This window comes from Bos taurus, chromosome 5 (genome assembly GCF_002263795.3).
Source record: "Bos taurus isolate L1 Dominette 01449 registration number 42190680 breed Hereford chromosome 5, ARS-UCD2.0, whole genome shotgun sequence".
Taxonomy (NCBI): domain Eukaryota; kingdom Metazoa; phylum Chordata; class Mammalia; order Artiodactyla; family Bovidae; genus Bos; species Bos taurus.
This window is the reverse complement of record NC_037332.1, coordinates 45,095,302-45,117,064: the sequence shown is the minus strand read 5'-3', so window position 1 is coordinate 45,117,064 and position 21,763 is coordinate 45,095,302. Positions and strand designations below refer to the sequence as shown.

The 21,763-nt window shown below is 36.9% G+C and overlaps 1 protein-coding gene across 4 annotated transcripts in view; it reads left to right on the top strand.

The window, feature by feature from the left end:
- The window catches only part of NUP107 (nucleoporin 107), a 48,093-nt gene that overhangs the window by 8,419 nt on the left and 17,911 nt on the right, over positions 1 to 21,763 (top strand). For all 4 annotated transcript variants that reach the window (XM_005206473.5, XM_002687393.7, XM_059886934.1 and 1 more), the window contains 9 exons: positions 2,529 to 2,632; positions 6,096 to 6,223; positions 7,180 to 7,228; positions 13,578 to 13,649; positions 14,051 to 14,139; positions 16,330 to 16,408; positions 17,934 to 18,047; positions 20,600 to 20,690; positions 20,835 to 20,911. In XM_005206473.5, the coding sequence (XP_005206530.1) occupies positions 2,529 to 2,632; positions 6,096 to 6,223; positions 7,180 to 7,228; positions 13,578 to 13,649; positions 14,051 to 14,139; positions 16,330 to 16,408; positions 17,934 to 18,047; positions 20,600 to 20,690; positions 20,835 to 20,911 (803 nt within the window). The remainder of the gene's footprint in view (positions 1 to 2,528; positions 2,633 to 6,095; positions 6,224 to 7,179; positions 7,229 to 13,577; positions 13,650 to 14,050; positions 14,140 to 16,329; positions 16,409 to 17,933; positions 18,048 to 20,599; positions 20,691 to 20,834; positions 20,912 to 21,763) is intronic.

Genomic DNA, 21,763 nt, shown 5'->3' with positions numbered 1-21,763 from the left:
TTATTGACGATAACAATGCTGTGTGTTGGATTTTCAGAATTTACTCATCTGCTCACTGCAAGTTTGTACACTTTAACCAACATCTCACAATTCCCTTATCCTCGAGACCCTGGGAACCACCGTTCCAGGCTCTGGTTCTTTGAGTTTGGCTTTTTTAGATTGCTCATGAGTGATACAGTACAGTATTTGTCTCTCTGTTAGCTGTTAGATTTATTTTACTTAATGCCTTCAGGGTTTATCCAGGGTCTGTCCTGTTGCAAATAGCAGATCACTTTTTCATGGCTGAAAAATATTCTGGTTTTGTGTGTGTGTGTTTATGTATGTATTAATATCTTGTTGTTTAGTTGCTAAGTCATGCCCAACTCTTTCTGTGACCTCATAGGCTGTGTAGTTTCCCAGGCAAGAATACTGGAGTGGGTTGCCATTTCTTTCTCCAGGGGATCTTCCTGACCCAGGGATCGAACCCACGTCTCCTGCATCAGCAGGCAGATTCTTTACCTCTGAGTCACCAGGGCAGGCCTGTATATATATACATACACATACATACATATATGTATGTGTGTATGTGTGTGTATACACACACACCCTGCTTTTCTATTTATCTGGTGATGCATACTTGGGTTTTTTCCCTATCTTGGCTGTGGTGAACAATGCCACAGTGAAAATGAGAGTACAGCTGCCTTTTCTTTTTATTTATTATTTTTGGTTGCACTGGGTCTTCATTGCTATGTGCAGGCTTTCTCTAGTTGGGGCAAGGGAGTTGGGACTACTGTTCATTGCAGTGCACGGGCTTCTCGTGGAGCACAGGCTGTAGGTATTGGCTTCTGTAGTTGTGGCCCACAGGTTTAATTGCTCCACAGCACGTGGAATCTTCCCAGACAAGGGATCAACCTGTGTCTCCTTCATTGGCAGACAGATTCCCATCCACTGTACCACTGTATCTATAGGGAAGTTCCTATAGATACCTTTTTGTTAGCCTGTTTTCATTTCCTTTGAATATATACCCAGAAGTGGTATTGCTAGATCATTTGGTAGTTCTATTTTTAATTTTTTAAGAAACCTTCATACTGTTTGCCATAGTGGCTAAACTAATTTACGTTCTCACCAGTAGGGCACAAATGTTCCTTTTTCTCTGCATCTTCACCAACACTTGACATTTCTTTCTTATTGATTGGTGATATTTGTTCTTATACATGTGTGGTGATATCTCACTATGGTTTTGTTTTGTGTTTCCCTGCTGATCAGTGTTGTTGAGCATCTTTTCATGTACGTGTTAGCTATTTGTATGTCATCTTTGGAGAAATGTCAGTTCAGTTCCTCTGCCCATTTTTAAATCGTATTGTTTGTTTTTGAGTTTTATGAATTCTTCATATATTTCGAAGATTAACTTTTTATCAGATATATGGTTTGCAGATATTTTCTCTCATTCCATAGGTTGCCAGTTCATTTTGTTGGTTGTATCTTTTGCTGTGCAGAGCTTTTTAGTCGATATAGTCCCACCTGTTGAGTTTTTGCTTTTGTTGCTTGTGCTTTTGGTGTCATATCCAAAAATTATTCTCAAGACAGGTGTCAAAAAGCTTTTCCCTATGTTTTTTTCTAAGCGTTATACAGTTTCAGGTTTCGTATAAGTTTTTTTTTTCTCTCCAAGTTTTGGCTGTGCTTGGTCTTCATTGCTGCTCATGGGCTTTCTCTACTTGGGGGAAGCTGGGGCTACACTCTAGTTGCGATGCATGGGCTTCTCATTTCGATGGCTTTGCTTGTTGCAGAGCATGGGCTCTAGCGCTCAAGGGTTCAATCGTTGCAGCACATGGGCTCCAGAGTGCAGACTCAGTAGCTGTGATGCACAGCCTTAGTTGTCGCGAGTCATGTGGATTCTTCCCGGACCAGGGATTGAATCCCTATCCCCTTCATTGACAGGCAGATTCTTAACCTGACCACCAGGAAAGTCATCATTTAAGTCTTTAATCCATTTCAAGTTCAGTTTTATGAGTTGTGTAAGATAGGGATCCAGTTTTGGTTTTCTGCATGTGATTTTCCAGTTTCCTTGGCACTGTTTATTTAAAGAAACTATTCTTTCTCCATTCAGTATTCATGGCTCCCTTGTCAAATATTTCTTGACTATATATGTAGGAGTTTATTTCTGTACTCTCTGTTCTGTTCCATGGATTTGTGTGTCTGTTTTGAATACTAGCTTCTGTTGTGTAGTGTGAAATCAGGAAGTGTGATGCCTCCAGCTCTGTTCTTTCTCAGGATTGCCTTGGCTCTCTGGGGTTTTAGGTTTGCAAAAAGCAAAGAGTTCTGTGGTCGGATGGTGGTTATGGTGGCACAGCTCTGTGAATGTACTTTCTCCCACTGAACACTTAAAAATGGTTAAAATGATAAATTTGGTTATGTGTATTTTACCACAATTATGTATTTTAAAAAACACAGTAGTTTCAAGAAAGTATTTAGAGCTGTGTTTTAAGTTTTCAAACAAACAGAATGACTTGGAAGTATGTCACTTAATTTGTCTGTTTATTGTGTTCTAGCATCCATGAGTATGTTTTCTGATTTCCTGCAGTCTTTTTTAAAACACTCTTCAACTACTGTTTTTGACCTTGTAGAAGAGTATGAGAACATTTGTAGTAGTCAGGTAAGTTACTTCACATCATTGTTGGTCAGACTTCAGTAATCAAGTTTTTTTCTGAACAACATTAGTTTGTGAATTTCCTTCCTGTGTTTAAGGAGGATGTCTTAGAGATAGTTAGAAAGTCAGCCAGAGCAGATCTACTTTTTACACATTGAGAATCTTACTGTATTTCTTTTAAGGACAGAAGGATTCTGCAACTTGGACAAAGGAAAACCCAAAGTATACCAAGAACTTAAAACTCAACCATAAGAAAATGAACAATCCAATTAAAAAATGGACAAAACATGTAAACAGACACCTCATCAGAGAAGATCTGCAGACGGCAAATAAGTATATGAAAAGATGTTTAATATTAACACGACATTGAACATCAACTCTAATATAAAGTGAAGATTGAAAAAAATTTTTTAAAACACATCATGTGTCATTAGGGAGTTGCAAATTAAAAAAAGATGCTACTATACACCTGTTAGAATGACCAAAATCTGAAACACTAACAAAACCAAATGCTGACAAAGATGTGGAACATGAATTCTCATTTATTATTTTTGGGGATGCAAAATGATAGCACTTTGGAGCATAATCTCTCAGTTTCTTAGAAAACTAAACATACTCTTGCCATATAATCCAGCATTCATACTCTTTGATATTTATCCCAAAGATTAAAAGATTTATGTCCACATAAAAGCTTACACATAGATGTTTATAGCAGCTTTATTCATAGTAACCTGAATTTGGAAGCAATCAAGATGTCCTTTAGTAAGAGAATGGGTAAGTCAACTGTGGCTCATCCAGTCTGTGGAATATTACACAGCCCTTAAAAGTAATGAGCTATCAAGCCATAAAGAGTTGAGGATGGACCCTGAATGTATATCACTAAGTGAAAAAACCCGATATACAAAGGTACATATGGCATGATTCCAACTGTATGATATGTTGGAAAAGGGAAAACTTAAAGAGAATAAAAAGATCCGCAGTTGCCAGAGTTCAAGGAGAGATAAAGATAGAAAATGAAGCACAGTAGAGTTTTAGGGGAGTGATATTTAATGAGTAGAAGTAGGATTTGTAGGAGATGGTAACCCATTCCAGTATTCTTGCCTGGAAAATTCCAGGGATAGAGGAGCCTGGTGGGCTATAGTCCATTGGGTTGCAAAGAGCTGTACGAGACTGAGCACATTATAATGATATTACATGATGGGTACATCATTATACATTTGTCAAAACCCATAGATTGTACAGCACCAAGAGTGAACCCTTCTGTAAATTATGGACATTGGGTAATAATGACATGTCAATGTAGTTTTATTGACTGTAACAGATGTACCACTCAGGTACTGGATATTGATAGTGGGGGGAAAGAGTGTGCATATATGGGGCAGAAAGTAATGAGAACTCGCTGTACTTTATTCAGTTTTGCTGTGAATCTAATAAAACTGCTCAAAAAGTTGTCTATTTTAAAGAAAAGGAAAACAGCTTCAAGAATAATTGAAATAATAGTAATAGCCAACTATTTTGAGCATTTAAATCAAGAAACACCTGGAGTAACAGGCAAATTTGGTCTTGGAGTACAGAATGAAGCAGGGCAAAGGCTAGTAGAGTTTTGCCAAGAGAATGTACTGGTCATAGCAAACACCTTCTTTCCAACACCACAGAAGACTCTACACATGGACATCACCAGATGGTCAACATCGAAATCAGATTGATTATATTCTTTGCAGCCAAAGATGGAGAAGCTGTATACAGTCAGCAATAACAAGACTGAGAGCTGACTGTGGCTCAGATCATGAACTCATTACTGCCAAATTCAGACTTAAATTGAAGTAAGTAGGGAAAACCACTAGACCATTCATGTATGACCTAAGTCAAATCCCTTACGATTATACAGTGGAAGTGAGAAATAAATTTAAGGGACTAGATCTGATAGACAGAGTGCCTGATGAACTACGGATGGAGGTTTGTGATATTGTATAGGAGACAGGGATCAAGACCATCCCCAAGAAAAAGAAATGCAAAAAAGCAAAATGGCTATCTGAGGAGGCCTTACAAATAGTTGTGAAAAGAAGAGAAGCCAAAAGCAAAGGAGAAAAGGAAAGATATACCCATTTGAATGGGTTCCAAAGCCGAGTTCCAAAGAATAGCAAGGAGAAATAAGAAAGCCTTCCTCGGCGATCAATGTACAGAAATAGAGGAAAACAATAGGAAAGACTAGAGATCTCTTCAAGAAAATTAGAGATACAAGGAAATATTTCATGCAAAGATGAGCACAATAAAGGACAGAAATGATATGGACCTAACAGAAACCGAAGATATTAAGAAGAGGTGGCAAGGATACACAGAGGAACTGTACAAAAAAGATCTTCATGACCCAGATGATCACAAAGGTGTGATCACTCACCTAGAGCCAGATGTCCTGGAATGCGAAGTCAGATGGGCCTTAGGAAACATCACTACAACCAAAGCTAGTGGAGGTGATAGAATTCCAGTTGAGCTATTTCAAATCCCGCAAGATGATGCTGTGAAAGTGCTGCATTCAATATGCCAGCAAATTTGGAAAACTCAGCAGTGGCCACAGGACTGGAAAAGGTCAGTGTTCATTCCAGTCGCAAAGAAAGAAATGCCAAAGAATGCTCAAACTACTGGATAATTGCACTCATCTCACACGCTAGTAAAGTAATGCTCAAAATTCTCCAAGCCAGGCTTCAGCAGTACATGAACCGTGAAGTTCCAGATGTTCAAGCTGGTTTTAGAAAATGCAGAGGAACCAGAGATCAAATTGCCAACATCTGCTGGATCATCGAAAAAGCAAGAGAGTTTCAGAAAAACTGCTTTATTGACTATGCCAAAGCCTTTGACTGTGTGGATCACAACAAACTGTGGAAAATTCTGAAAGAGATGGGAATACCAGATCACCTGACTGCCTCTTGAGAAATGAGAAATCTGTATGCAGGTCAGGAAGCAACAGTTAGAACTGGACATGGAACAACAGCCTGGTTCCAAATAGGAAAAGGAGTCTTAGGAAAAGACTGGTACAAAAGTCTTTGTACCAGTAGGAGAATTTTTCTTAATGTTTTTTATATGGTATAAATTTTTCAGATAATTTGAAAGTATCTTATTTTTAATGTTCATTCTGCTCTGTTGGTTCATGATATATGATTTTATCAGGCATAGGTTAGATTTAGCTATCTTCTGGGTTGATCTACAGGGAGAAAAATGTACTCATGACTGTTACTGTTGAATCTGAAGTCTAGAATATGTTAAACTTCTACATACACACTCACCTAGACACACCTTACTTCAAAGTAAGGCCCTTTCTAGTGGGAATGTTATATTACATTTAATTTAAAAAGGCAGTAGACAGGAAAAATTTGTAATGTAAATGTATACTTTTGGCACTATGTACTTGAAAAATACAAAGTTGTGACTCAGAATTACAGAAAACCTCTTTACATTTGTGTCTTTAATTCAGGTAAATATACTGAATAAAATAGTGAGCCGAGCAACACCTGGACTTCAGAAGTTTTCAAAAACAGCCAGTATGCTCTGGCTTCTTCAACAGGAGATGGTCACATGGAGGCTGCTGGCTTCTTTGTATAGGTAAAGTTGTGTAGGACTCAGAAATAAACTGGTGATTAACTTAGAAGTTAGAATGAGGTGTGTTTGGAAATACGTTCTGCCATTTTATCGGAGAAGGCAATGGCACCCCACTCCAGTAGTCTTGCCTGGAAAATCCCATGGACGGAAGAGCCTGGTAGGCTGCAGTCCATGGGGTCACTAAGAGTCGGACACGACTGAGCAACTTCACTTTCACTTTTCACTTTCATGCATTGGAGAAGGAAATGGCAACCCACTCCAGTGTTCTTGCCTGGAGAATCCCAGGGACGGGGGAGCCTGGTGGGCTGCCATCTATGGGGTCGCACAGGGTCGGACACGACTGAAGCGACTTAGCAGTTAGCAGTTCTGCCATTTTATGATGCTTATCATGTCTAATGCCTTTAGTTGTCAGAGGTGAGTTAGGAGGAAAGAGGGGAATATTAAATCATAAAGTTGGTAACTATCAAAAATTGGATATTTGTAAAGATTTAAGGAAAGTGTTAAAAACACAGCAATATTTAGAAGAAGATAGATTACGGAAAAAAGTGACAGATACACTTGATAGTGTATCTCAGGTAGAAAGTCTGAGAGAAGTTAATCAAATTTTTCTTAGATGCTCCTTGGTTTTGGCTCTCATTCTGTTGCTTTCTCATCCCAGTGAGAATACCTAAAGAGAAAATCGTATTTTTTCATTTTGGCCATGTGAAAACGTTACATTCAGAAGTTAAGTTTATGCATTAGCAGGTGGCCTTCAAAGACTTTGTATTGTGTTTATTTTTAGTAAATACTATTTTTTTCAATATAAGAGTCAGAAGGCATTTACTACTTGATTCTTGTTTTTAAAGCATGTTAGCTAAGTTACCCCAGATGGAATGCAAGTTTGTGCGTGTGTTAGCTTAATGGTGATTTCATTTCTCTTGTGAAATAAGGCTTTTTCATTTTGTGTTGTTTTTCCCCAGAGACCGAATACAGTGTGCATTAGAAGATGAAAGTATGTTTGCAATTACTGTAAGTTTTATATTGTTTTTTCCCTTATAAATGCTTAAAAATTTAAATGGTTTTTATAGAATTTGATTTTTGATGCTCCTCTAGAGTTTCTCCATTTTTAAATTTTTACAAGTAAATAAAAGATACAGTAAGCAAAACTGTGTACCCTGTAGAGTGAAAGGTGTAAGTCCTGTTTTATCCTTCGTGCTTTTCAGTCTAACAATTCAGTACGTATCCTACCAGACATTTTCTTTGCATCTTTATACATATATATACACAGAAGTTTTATGGGTGTTTTTTTAAGATCAAGTTGAGAATGTCATTTTGAAATATTTAGTTAAACCTTGGGAAGAGCAGTCACAGTGTTCTAAAAATGCCTTCCTTCAGACCAGGGACCCTCTAAGTGAAGGGTGTGTCTCACTGAACTTGAAACATTGAATTTCTAGGAAATTTGAAGGAGTTGTCCCTTAGGCCATTCAGCAGAAGCTTTTTTTTTAGTGCAATTTGGGTGGGGTGTTGCAGTGACTTGGTTCCTAGCAAAGGTATTAGCTGTTGTTCAGTCGCCAAGTCGAGTCCAACTCTTTGCAACCCCATGGACTGCAGCACGCCAGGTATTAGTCAGGTTGTTAAATTGTGCGGACTTGTTTGCAGTGCTGAATGTATTTTGTCCTCTCCTAGAGACTCCAAGCAGAGAGAAGATAGAGCCTGAAGGCAATGAGTCACCCGACTCTGTCTCATTCTGTAAATCATCTTCTCATAGTTTTCTTCACCTCCCAGCAGACCTGTGGGAACCTAGCCACTTTGCCCCCCTTCAGAAGTCAGCACCCTCTGCAGTTAACTCCTGAACAACATGGGTCCACCTAATATGCAGATCGGTTTTTCCCCCACTAAACGCATACTACAGTATTACGCAGTCTGCAGCTGGTTGAATTCTCAGGTGCAGAACCTCCAGTACAGAGGAAACCAGCAGTGTAGAGAACCAACTGTAAAATTATATTTGGATTTTCAAGTACAAGGAGGATCGATAACCCTGACTAACACTTGCATTGTTCCAAGGTCAAATGTATTTCTTTTTTTCTTTTAAAGCAAAATAATTTTCAAGTACAATAACTCCAACCTGTCAGAAGTCAAACCCACTCTTGTTTTTCAGTGGATAGCACCATGACCAATGAACATTCCCTAAGCCAGCACTTCTCAAACTTTGCTGTGCACATCAGTCACCTGGGGATCTTGTTAACGTGCAGATTCTGATTAGGTAGGTCTGGGATGGGCCTACAAGTCTGCATTTTTAACAAGCTCCCAGATGGTGCTGGTGTAGTTGGTCTGTAAACTGCACTTTGAGTAGCCAGGGTCTAGACTGGTCTCTGCCTCATCTCAGAAACAACTGCACGTTGTGTATCAGACTTTGCTGACTCTGTCTCTTCTGTTGCAATTCTGCTCTCTCATCTTGTTTCTGTTGCCACCACTTAAGCCAGAACTTTCATCATTTTTCTTAGGAATTATGCCAGTAACTTTTGTCCAGTCTCCCTGGCTTTCGTTTGGCAGGGATGGTTTGGGCGGGGGTTCTCTTTTTTTTTTTTCTTTTTTACCATATAGTATGCTCTCATTTATACGTTATACTGAGAGTTTTTATTTTTTTTATTTAAATTTTTAAAAACTTGATTATATTTTTGGCTGCGCTGGGTCTTCATTGCTTTGTGCGGGCTGTCTCTAGTTTCGGTGAACAGGCGTCTCACTGTGGTCACTTTTCTTGTTGAGAAGTACACGTTCTGAGCACATGGGCTTCAGTAGTTGTAGTCTGCAGGCTCAGTAGCGGCGGCTCAGGGTCTTAGTTTCTCTGTGGCATGTGGAATCTTCCTGGATTTAACCTGTGTCCCCTGCATTGGCAGGCGAATTCTCATCCCCCAGGAAAGTCCACTGAGAGTTTTTATTATTCATCAATATAAATATATACTTTCATGTCAATTTGTATAAGTTTACCTTATTTTTTCATAGTATGCTTAAGTATAAATGTACCATAATTTTTTTCAGACATTCTGCTGGACATACTTAAATTGTTCCAGTATTTTTCTTATAGTAATCAATGCAATGAACATTCACACCTACATATTTGAGGATTTCCTATATTTCTGGAAGTGAAATCATTGGGACAAAGTTTGAGAGATTGTCGTGTTGCCTTCCTAATGAAATGTACTAGTTCACACTGTCATAGTATGTGAAAATATTTGCTCTGCTATCAATCATTTGATTTTTTCCAGTTGGAGGGGAAATACCTCACTTTAATATGCATATCATTAATCATTAATAAGATGGAGTGTTTTCATTCTGAAGTATTTATATTATATGAATTCTATTCTTTGCTCACTTGTCTGTTCATTATTTTCTTTTTCTTTCCTCAACATGGTAAAGATAGTCTTTCTGTCACTTGTCTTTCAGCTTTGTTTCAGGGGTCTTTGTCAAGCAGGCATTTCCTTCTTTAACTGATCAACATCTATCCTGCTTTCCTTTATCATTCACCATATGTTATTAAGGAAGGCCTTTCTTACCTGTGTGAAAATTATTCTCAATGTTTTCTTCTACATGAAGTTTTTTTCCCTATACAAGAAGTTAATTCACCCAGATTGTTTGTGAAGGGAGCAAGAGATTTAACTTTTCCTCAATAGATATCCATTTATCCTGACACCCTTTATCATATTTATGAAAGTAAAAGTCGTTCAGTCGTGTCTGACTCTTTCTGACCCCCTGGTCTATACAGTCCATGGAATTCTCCAGGCTAGAATATTGGAGTGGGTAGCTGTTCCCTTCTCCAGAGGATCTTCCCAATCCCGGATCAAACCCAGATCTCCTGCATTGCAGGTGGATTCTTTAGCAGTTAAGGCACCAGGGAAGCCCAAGAATACTGGAGTGGGTAGCCTATCCCTTCTCCAGTCGATCTTCCAACCCAGGAATTGAACTGGGATCTCCTGCATTGCAGGCAGATTCTTTACCAACTGAGCTACCAGGGAAGCCCTATCATATTTATACATAGATCTTTTTTGTTTTGATTGCTTTATTTGAAAACCAGTACTACACAACTAAGTCACTCTAGCTCTGGAGTTTTGCTGTTTTAAGTTTTCTCTTCATTTGGGGTTATTTTTGCCCACGTTTTCCCAGATAAACTTTTTCATTTCTTTTTTTAAAAATCCTTTTGGGAAATTTTTTGAAATAATATTGAATCTGTATATTAATTTGGGAAGACCTGACGTCTTAACTACGTTGGATTTTCCTAGTAATGAATATGGCATCTCTAATTATTTAGATCTTTTATAGATTATATAGATTTGTGCTCTTCATAAAAGTCATTTATAAAGGATTTACATTAATCCTGTTGAGAATGACTTTCCTTTCCTATTGCATTTTCTAATGATTTACATGTAAAGCTCATATTTGACCATCTTTTGGACCTGACATTAGCTCCAGCAAGTTTTAAATTTGATTTTATTGGGTTTTCCCTGTTGGCAGAAATCATCTACTAATAATTAATTTCTTTTAATCCTTCTATTTGGTATATTTTTAAGGAAAGTTTTACTCTTTATTTAAAAAATTTTTTGGACTGTGCTGGGTCTTCCTTTCTGTGCGTGGGCTTTCTCTAGTTGGAGTGAGCGAGGGCTCCTCTTGGTTGCAGTGCATGGGCTTCTCATTGCTCTGGCTTCTTTTGTTGTGGAGCACGGGCTGTAGGCCAGTGGGCTTCAGTAGTTGGGGTACACAGGCTCTGTGGTTGCAGCATGGGAGCTCTAGCGCTGAGGCTTAATAGTTGTGGCACATGGGCTTAGTTGCTCCACAGCGTGTGAAATCTTCCTGGACCAGGGATCAAACCCATGTTCCTTGCATTCTCAGGAGGATTCCTATCCACTGTACCACCAAGGAAGTCCATAGTCTGTTATTCCTCTTACTTGCCTTATATCATGGGCCAAGAACTCCCATACAATTATATCAATGATAGCAGGTATTCCTTTCTTGTACTTGACTTTTGATAAGAATGATTTTGTGTTAGTGAAGAATAAGAATTTTTTTTTCTCTTAACTAGCTAAGAGTTGCAGTCAAGTGCTTTTTATCTTCTGTAGATACCTGTTTTAAGTTTATTTTATTTTTGGCTGCATTGGGTCTTGTTGCTGCATGGGTTTTCTCTAGTTGCAGCGCATGGTCTCTAAAGTTCATGGGCTTAGTTTTCCGTGGCATGTGAAATCTTCCCAGACCAGAGATCAAACCTATGTCCCTTGCATTGGCAGGTGGATTCTTAACCACTGGACCACCAGAGAAGTCCTATAGATAACTGTTTTAATTTATTAGCATAATGGTTTGCATTAATAGTTCTCCTAATGTTGAACTATCCTCAAACAGAATAAACTTTAAGTCATGATATATTCTTAAATATGCTACTAAATTTTATTAGCTGATTTTTTTTAGAAGTTTCCCAAATATATTTTCTTTTTTTGTTACTTTTTCGTATCTAGTTCTAGTGCCTAGAATTGTGCCAGCTCTGCAGAACAAGTTCATACATCTTCCATCTTTGTGTGCGTGTGTGTGTGTGTGTGTATGTGTGCACGCATGTGTGTGCTTTGTTTGAAAATTATAGTAATTAACCTGTTCTTTGAATCCTTAGTAAAAATATGCCTTTAAAACCATAAAGACCAGGTGCTCTTTTAGGGTTTAGCTGTTTTTGTGTTCTCATTACAAAAAGTAACCTATGTTTAAAGCAACTATGAATAGTCAAAAAAGAAGAAAAGATACTTTTATTTTATAATAAATGATTTTAACCACATTTGTTAACTTGCTTTTTCAAGTATCTTTTTAAAGTATCTTAAAATATTTTAAAATATTTTTTCAATCTTTTAATTTATTTATTCTACAAATACTTATTTCATTCCCAGCTAGTGAGATGCATATCTTGGAAGATTATTTATCTTGTGTTTGGCTATTTATTGAACTCACTTATATGTTTTAATAGTTTTTTGTTGATTATCGTGCTATTCTAGGTAGATATTCCTGTTAATCTACAAATAGTGATGACTGTGACTCTTTTTCCCTATTTTTAACTACTTAGTGCTTCTTCTGGTTTTATATATTAGCTAGAACTTTTAATAGTAAATTTGAGTGATTTCAGCAATTTTTTTTCCATCTTCTGGATTCTAAAAGGAGTGTCTCTCTTTACAGTTAAGTAGGGAGGCCTGGTGTGCTGCGATTCGTGGGGTCGCAAAGAGTCGGACACGACTGAGCGACTGATCTGATCTGATCTGATATTTGCTATACTGCTGCTGCTACTGCTAAGTCGCTTCAGTCGTGTCCGACTCTGTGTGACCCCATAGACGGCAGCCCACCAGGCTCCCCTGTCCCTGGGATTCTCCAGGCAAGAATACTGGAGTGGGTTGCCATTTCCTTCTCCAATGCATGAAGGTGAAAAGTGAAAGTGAAGTCGCTCAGTCCTGTCCGACTCTGAGCGACCCCATGGACTGCAGCCTACTGGGCTCCTCCATCCACGGGATTTTCCAGGCAAGAGTACTGGAGTGGGGTGCCATCGCCTTCTCCGATATTTGCTATAGGCTTCACTATTAATAGATACTCCATTACATTGGCAAAATATTCTTTTATTTCTAATTTACAAGGATATTTTTATCAAATGACATTTTGGCGTCTATCAGGATCTCCTGGAGAAGAGAATATCTACTGACTCCGGTATTCTTGCCTGGAAAATCCCGTGGACGGGGAGCCTGGTGGGTTACTGTCAATGGCGTCACAAACAGCTGGACACGGCTGAGCACACATACATGTTCGCTAGATTCATGTGTATCTCTTTTCCTTGAACCATGAATAAGATGAATTAATAGATTTGGTCATTGTGTGTTATCCTTTTACTGTATTGCTTGATTTAACTTGTTAATATTTATGTCAAGTTGTCTAAGTCAGTCTTTAGAAACTTGGATTATTCCTAAGTTTTATCGTCCATCAACTTCAGTGTAGAATGAAAAGATTTTAAAAATTTTAAATGTTAACTTCCTAATATGCCTCGTGACTGCATCCTGCCCTTTATTGTGAATTGTTTCATTTTGTTTTATGTTTTATTGTTCTCTAAAACAACATCTTTGGAGAAATAGAACCTAAAAATTTTAAGTGTAACCAAGAATTAAAATATCAAGTAAGAGTAGCTGCTCATTGATCTAGCAGTTTGAAATTTATTTATAAAAAATTTTCAAAGATGAATATACAGATTTGCTGTCTTAAAATAGTTATGGGTGATAAAATATACTTATTTCAGATTCTCTTTTACCATTCTGTTGAAATAATGTTCCTTGAGCATCTTCTTTTCTTTTTTTCCATCAAATTTTTAAAATAGGCTCTTAATGCCAGTGAAAAAGCAGTTGTGGAAGCATTGTTTCAGAGAGATTCACTTGTCCGACAAAGTCAGGTATGACTAGAGTTTTTACATTTTAGGGGTGAAATATGGAGAAAAGGTAAATGACCTTTAAAAAATGAAGTTTTTTAGATTTGAAACTTTTTCCTTAAATTTTTTTCTTTTTCATCTTTTAATTTATAATTAAAAGGAAGTAAGCACCTTGTTTTTTGGTTTTCAAATAATAACCCTAGCATTTACAGGAATAGCCTGTTAAAAACAGTAATATTCCTCTAGAAAATTTCTTTTGCCATAATATTTATACATCTTTAAAAAGTAAAAATAGTGGTAGAAAAAGTTATTACTTAGTATTTTTTGAAAGAGAAACTTTGTTTTAATTGTGGGAGTAGTACTACTTCAAATAAAATCCTTAACAAAATTTATAGTTAATGCTCTTTTTTTATCCCCTTCCCTAGCTGGTGGTAGACTGGTTAGAAAGCATTGCCAAAGATGAGATTGGAGATTTTTCTGATAATATTGAATTCTATGCAAAGTCGGTGTATTGGTAAGTCACTAAACTTTTATTCCTGAAGTCACTTAATGTTGATTTTGTTTATCCATCTTTCAATAACCATTTATTCAGTTCTTGCTGAATTCAGTCTGTGAGCAAAACAGATAACAGCCCTACCTTTATGGGATTTATAATTGTATAAGAGTTAGACAGCAATTAAATATATCCTGTTAGGTGTTAATAGCTTTAAAAGAAAAAGGAATCAAGAGTTGATAGATAGAGGATAATAATGGGAGTTATTTTAAGTAGAAGAGGTGACCAAGAAAAGCCTCTCTAGGGAAATAAGGTTACAGGTAGTAAGAGTAAGAGGCTTTTAAGAAATAAAGGAGGTCAGGCATGCAAAACTTGAGTGACAAGTGCTCTGGGCAAGAGCAGGAACTGCAGAGACTTTAAGAAGGTAAAGTATTTGCACATGAAGGCCAGTGTGAACACAGCAAAGAAAAAGAATAGTACTTAATGAGATTGAAGAGAGCCAGCTAATATATTGACAGTCAGCTGAGCTCAGGGTTTGGAACTTTATCCTAAATGTGATAGGAAGCCTTGAGAATAAAAGAATGACATGATCATGTTATCATGATCAAGCACTCATTTTCTTAATAATCATAGTTTGATCATCAAGAGAATTCTACTGTGTTTCTAGCTACTTATGTGTGTGTGTTTTCCCCCTTGCCTTACATTCTGCAGTGCTTCTAATTTATTGTTAAAACCTTGAAACCAGAAAGCAGCCCCCAGGTTAAAGGGACAGTTTATTTCAAGAGTTAAAGGAAAAGTTCACTAAATGGGAAGGAACTCAAAAAAGAGGGGATATATGTACACATATAGCTGATTTACTTTGCTGTACATCCGAAACTCACACAATATTGTAAAGCAACTATGCTCCAATAAAAAGTAATATAAAAAAGAGAAACATTTAGTTTGCCTTTGAATTCAGTAACGTGTATAAAGTCTGCAAATCAATTTTTTTCCTGCTTAACTAGAAAATTAATGCTACCAAATATATACAACTTTTAAATCTTGATTCGTGTTGACTTTTCTGAAAGAAATTTCCATTTTCAGAAGAAATTTTAAAAATGCTTGTTTAACTGTGTGGCATATGGAATCTAGTTCCATGACCAGGGATTGAACCCAGGCCCCCCCTGCTGCATTGAGAGTGTGGAGTCTTAGCCATTGGGCCACCAGAGAAGCCCCAGAAAAAAAAATTTTAAGTTAAAATATCTGTTAAGATTTTTGCAAGTTTTTGCCTGTTGGTCTTCTTTTTTTTCCCAATCAATAAAAGAGAATAGAGAATCCTAAAACAAAGCCACACATATATGGTCATTTGATTTTTAATAAGGCATGGAAGCAGCCCAGGATGGAAAGAAATGTTCTTTGAACCAACCATACAGAGAAAACTGTGTATCTGTGTGAACAAAGATTAACCTTGATACCTCCCTTGCACCGTGTGTGCATGCTAAGTCACTTCAGTCATGTCTGACTATGACCCTGTGGACTGTAGCCTGCCAGGCTTCTCTGTCTATGGCATTCTCCAGGCAAGCATATGGGAGTGGGTTGTCGTGCCCTCCTCCAGGGGATCTTCCTGACCCAAGCACCGAACCTGCATCTGTTAGGTCTAACCTGCAATGCCAGGCGGGTTCTTTACCACTAGCACCACGTGGGAAGCCCCCCTTGGACTGTACCCAATAGTTAATTCAAGATGGATCATAATCCCAGTTGTAAAAGCTAAAACTAAAAGCTTTTTAGAGGAAAATATAAGAGGACATTTTTGTGACTTGGAGAATAAGTGATTGTCACAGAAAGTAAAGGGGAAAGAGTGATTTGACTTTAACAAAATTAAAAACTTCTTATTAAAAGACGTAATTGAGAAAATGAACTGGTGGTAAGCCACAGATTGGAAGAAACATAAAGAACCTGTAGTTCATAAAGAACTCCAACTTGTAACAAAGAGATAACCCAATAAAAAAGACAAAGATCTGAACAGATACCTTACAAAAGCAGGTAAATAAATGGTCAATAAGTCATGAAAAAATGTTCAACATTGTTAGTCATCTGAGCTAAAATGCCCCTTTGTATTTAGTGTTGTGCATGTTTTTTCTGAGTTGGTAGTCTTACTGTGACTTGACTTGATTCTTTAAGTAGACCTATACAAATAGTTCTTCTAAAAAGAAGTTGTACGTATATTTTCAGGGAAAATACTCTGCATACCTTGAAACAGCGGCAGCTCTCTTCTTATATAGGAAGTGTCCGTCCTCTTGTCACTGAATTGGTAAGTGTTCTTTGAAATGAAAGTTGCCCTCAAAGTTAAGTGATTTTCTTAAAGACAGAATGTTCTTCTCTTGGATCCTTGTTTTAGATTTCTGAAGGACTGCATATACTGTTTAACTCTTAAAAAGCACTAAGTTGCATTTGAATTTAATGGCATGTATTGAGCCCATCTGTGGCCTATGGATTGTAAATTGTAAAAGAGAATGTAGAAAGTATTCCTGATTTGCCAGCATTAAAACAAATTAATTTTGACCTTATAGCAAGGTTTAACTCTTTAACTATAAGATGGTGACCTGTGAAGGTTCTTCTATGTAGAAAGCAGGGAGAGAAAATAAAGCTTTGTGAATTAGCTTGAGGTTAGAAAAAAGTCATGCTAGGATATGAGTAATGAGAGTAACAGTGGCTTTGAAAAAATGAGAGTCTAATAATTGTAGAAATGACAAAACAGAGCTTTGTGATAGGTGGAGGCATGTGAACTAAAAGTTTATAGTGAAGAGTGAGAGAAGTAAGTAAGAACTGAAAAAATGGACTACTCTGTGAGTAAATAGAGTAAAACTATTTTGTAACAAAAGTGCATTTTGATAAAAATTACTTGGAAACTACTGACAGTGCTTGTAATAAATTGTAGCAAAATTATCCCACAACAAACAACTAAAAATCATTTATCCTTAATTTCTGGAAAGTGATTTCCTTTAGTCAGAAAGAAACCATCTTCCAAAATTGAATGATTATATCTGCAAAAATATTTGTGGAACTAGCCAGTTGACCTATTATGCATTCCATTTTTTGAACTGATACTCATATTACTCAGTAACATTTGGAATAAGAATTACTTCCTCCCTTTAAGTCACATTAAAATAGCTTTTCATCTGAAATTCATCATGTAGATAATGTGTGCTCTTTGCTGCAGAAGTAAGGCCAGTGTCATCCTTAGTGTTTAAATGCACATTTCTTTCTATTCATGAAAGGTAGTTAGGAATAACTGTCGGAGGGTAGAGGTATTTATCAGAAATCTATTTTACAATTTCTTTTGTTGGACATGGGTTTATTTTTATGTACTTTTAATCCCATACTGGGCTCTCTTCTCATATATTCTCAGGAAAAACCAGCTATGTACCTTCTAGTCACGGCATGCATTGTGATTCCTGGAGTTTCTCTGCTCATTCTCCATCTAGGCCTGATTCTACTTAGGATTAACTTGGCCACATAGTTGCTACAGCAGGGTAGAGTTCAAGTCTACTTAATTATGAGTAGAATTTCTAGAGTTTCTGGGCTGGGCTAGTGATATCTCTGCCTTGCCTGACTAAGGCATGCAGCTTTGTGGACCAGTGGAGTCTGTTTTGAATGGGCAGGAGACAGTTATGTCTATTTGGACCACTTACCACTTTTTCATTCTGTTTGTTACCTAACTAAATTAAATTAGTTTATTTCAGTATATAAACTCAGGAGATGTTTATCATGTCTCGATAATGTTTAAATCATATATGTATATCAAGGATTTATAGTTGATTGATTAATTTTTGTAGGACCCTGATGCTCCCATAAGACAGAAGATGCCACTTGATGATCTGGATAGAGAAGATGAAGTCAGATTACTCAAATATCTTTTTACTCTAATTCGTGCTGGAATGACAGAAGAGGTAAATGATACATACTCTGCTTGTCCAATGTCAAAAAGTCACAGACTGTAAGTTAGAAGGGATCTTAGTATACTTCCTCAATGCATTAATGTTTTTCACAGTATTTCTGGGTCTAACACCTAACATTTTCGATGATAAAGAACACATTGTTTCAGAAAGCAGTGCACTTTAGTTTGCGTATCTCTGGTAGAAAATTCTTTATAAGAAGTTAAGCTTTGGCTTCCCGTATTTGTACTTTGTACTCTAAGCACAGCCTCATTATTTCTGGTTTGGATTTTTAAGAGTTAAGAATAAATCTGACCCTGATTGCTCTTCTAGTTGACACTGTGTAGCATTTGAAGACTATGATGCCCTCAAACTTCTTCCTTTTAACTTCACCTCTTTAAAATGTAACCTCCTTTGTGATAGTTTGATAGAAATATGTTAGTTCAAAGTGTTGTTTGTTCTTCTCTGTTATAAACCACCAGCATATATAAAATAATTTCTTATAGTAGTAACCCTTGGATTATTAAACATCATTCTTATTTTTTAATTAAGAAAAGAAGTAACATATATTCATTTATTCAGAAAATATTTAACGGCCAGCCACTGTGCCAAGCCACGTGCAGGATATTAGGAGTCACAATGGCAAATGAGATGTATTTTTAACAACAGAAAACAAAAATATAATCACATGACTGAGAGGCTTGAAAAACAAAAACTTTTAAGGTCCTACTACTTTTGCATAATCACAGATAGTGAGGTTTTAAATAAAAATTTACTTACAACCCTTTTTCTTTTGTACCTATTTTTTTTGTAATAAAATTATACTTTATTGCTTTTGAATGATAATTATGTTTATGAAGATTTAGTTTCTGTGTTATGATTAAGTAGAACCTAGTTGACTCTAAAAGAAAAGAAAAGCTGATTGTTCTTTTTCACAGTATAAAATGAATTATTGCACAGCCAACTCTTGATGAACCACACAAGAATTATTCAGTTTGTGAAATATTTTGGACTTTCCCCGGTCCTTCAACTGATGGCACTTGTTACAACTGGGAGTGAGACAGCTTTTGTACCTGTTTTTAACATAATTGTAAGCACAGTATACCTCCAGGTTTTTTTTTTTTTTTTAATCTTTATGGAGATATAATTCAAATACTGTACTGTTCACCCACTTCAAGTGACTAACTCAGTAGTTTTTTGGTATATTGCAATATTGATTTTTTTCATTATGATAAAAGATATATAACAAAATTTGTCATTGTGACCATTTTCAAATGTTAATTTCAGTGGCATTAAGTACTTTCATAGTGTTGTGCAATCATTACCACTGTCTGTTTCTAAAACTTTTTTGTCACTCCAAACAGAAACTATAATCATTATGCAGTAATTTCCCATTTTTCCTTTCCCTCAATATTTGGTAACCTAATCTACTTTCTGTCTCTGTTAATTTGCCTATTTTAGCTATGATGTAAGTGGAATCATATAATACTTGCTCGTTTGTGTCTAGCTAATTTCACTTAGACAAATGTTTTTAAGATTCTACGTTCAGATTTTGTCCTGCCTTTTTTCACATAACATACCAAATATTTTAAAAATATTTTTCCATGTTGCTACACTGTAGTTTTAATTATAGCTTTTATTACTTTGATGAGCCATAAATTCAAAATATGTTTGGAGTATTATGCTTTTTAACTGGTTGTATTAATCAGATTCTGTAGGTTCAAATGATAGAAACCTAACTCAGATTACTTACAAGCAGGGAATTGATTGGTTCCTGGAACAGAGAAGTGTAGAGCGTTATATCTGGCAGGATCCCGGGACTCAGAAGATGTCATTAGATACTGTCCAGGCTCTTGACTCTGCATCCTCTCAGTGATTTCATTCTCAAGAAGCCATTTGTGTCGATAACAGCCACCAGCAGCTCCATCCTTATATCTTCCTGCAAGCGAACAACCCTAGCAAAAGGACTGTCTCTTTCCCAGTATCTCTGGCAAGAGTCCTAGGAGTGATTCTTGTTAGATCACATGCCTAATGGTTGAGTTCAGAGGTGGAATCATATGATCTACTCAAACCATGTGAACTAAATGGGGGAGAGATGGTTCCTGAAGAGATTCTGGACCAACAAACATGTGTCTTACCTCAGTGGTTCATCAGGTGCATCTGATTGGTCACATTTAACATAAAGGCATATCATGTTTATGGCCTGAATGATCAGTAGCACCCCTGTCATTATAGAGACTAACTATTTTTACATAAATCAGGGGTCATCAACCTTCTTAACCCATTTGTCTTTAGCAGAACTAAATGCTTGCGGGCACCATGAGCATCTAGTGGTGAGCCCAAAATCAAAGAGCAAAAGGATTATTAGGGAAAGAAAGATAGGGACCACAGAAAGACACGCATGTGTGAAGTGCCATTACTAATTTGTCTACACCGTCCTTTTGTGACATCTGTGCCGTAAGTTATATAATCCTTTGTTAAATCACTTATATTTTTCTACAAAGCACACGTATTTCTTTGGTACTGCGTTGGTTATATGGCCAACCATCTTTTTCTTGTTTCTAAAGGCACAGCGACTCTGCAAACGCTGTGGCCAGGCATGGAGAGCTGCAACACTTGAAGGCTGGAAACTCTATCATGACCCCAATGTTAATGGAGGTATTTTAATAGATTTTATTCTGAGAGTTGGGATATATTTAACTGTAAATAGCAATTTTGTGAAGTATAGCTTTTGTTTTTAGAAATTGTTGAAGTAAGATATCATTTTAAACTGTAAACTTTATTTCTTTTACTATTTTATAGGAACAGAATTAGAACCTGTTGAAGGGAATCCATATAGATGCATTTGGAAAATAAGTTGTTGGAGAATGGCAGAAGATGTAAGATATAATAAAATATTTACTGATACTGATTTTTACTTTTAATACACGGAAGGCCTGCTGAAAATGCTGTGGAATTTTGAGAGTAGTTAAGAACTAAAGTTCCTGTTTTTTAAAACTTTCAATCAGACTGAAGAATAGGGTAGGCTTCATTAATCAGAGGCTCAGAGTATAAAGCGTCTGCCTTCAATGCGGGAGACCTGGGTTCAATCCCTGGGTCGGGAAGATCCCCTGGAGAAGGAAATGGCAACCCACTCCAGTATTCTTGCCTGGAGAATCCCATGGACAGAGGAGCTTGGTGGGCTACAGTCCATGGGGTCACAAAGAGTTGGACACAACTGAGCAACTTCACTTTCACATTCAGACACTGAGTACTAAGAGTTAAGTGCTGAAATAAGACAAAAATACCAAAAAAAAAGAAAGAGTAGCAAATGAAGTCACAGAATAAGCACTAGGCTGGGTTCCCAAGAGAGCACTGAATCGATCTTTTAAAAATTTGAGTTGTTGGTCATGAAAAACAGAGGAGGGAATTCTAAATAGGATGCCTAGGTTGGGAAAACTCAAGGGAAGGCAGGTCTGTCAGGTTGGAGCAGAAAGCTCATGAAAGGAAATATTGTCATTTCTGTTGTGACATGACCCCGGCATTCCTAGCAGTCATTGCAGCAGGGCAAATGGTGCAGAAAATCCAGAGCTTTGAGGGAAAATGGAGTTAAGAGCACAGTACTCAAAAACCATCAGTAATGCTTAAAAAGATAAAAACTTAATAAAAGCCACACAGTTTCACTCTGTTAAATAAACAGGAAATACATAAGTAACTGCAATAAATAGGCAGTTTACCTTAAAAAAGAACTG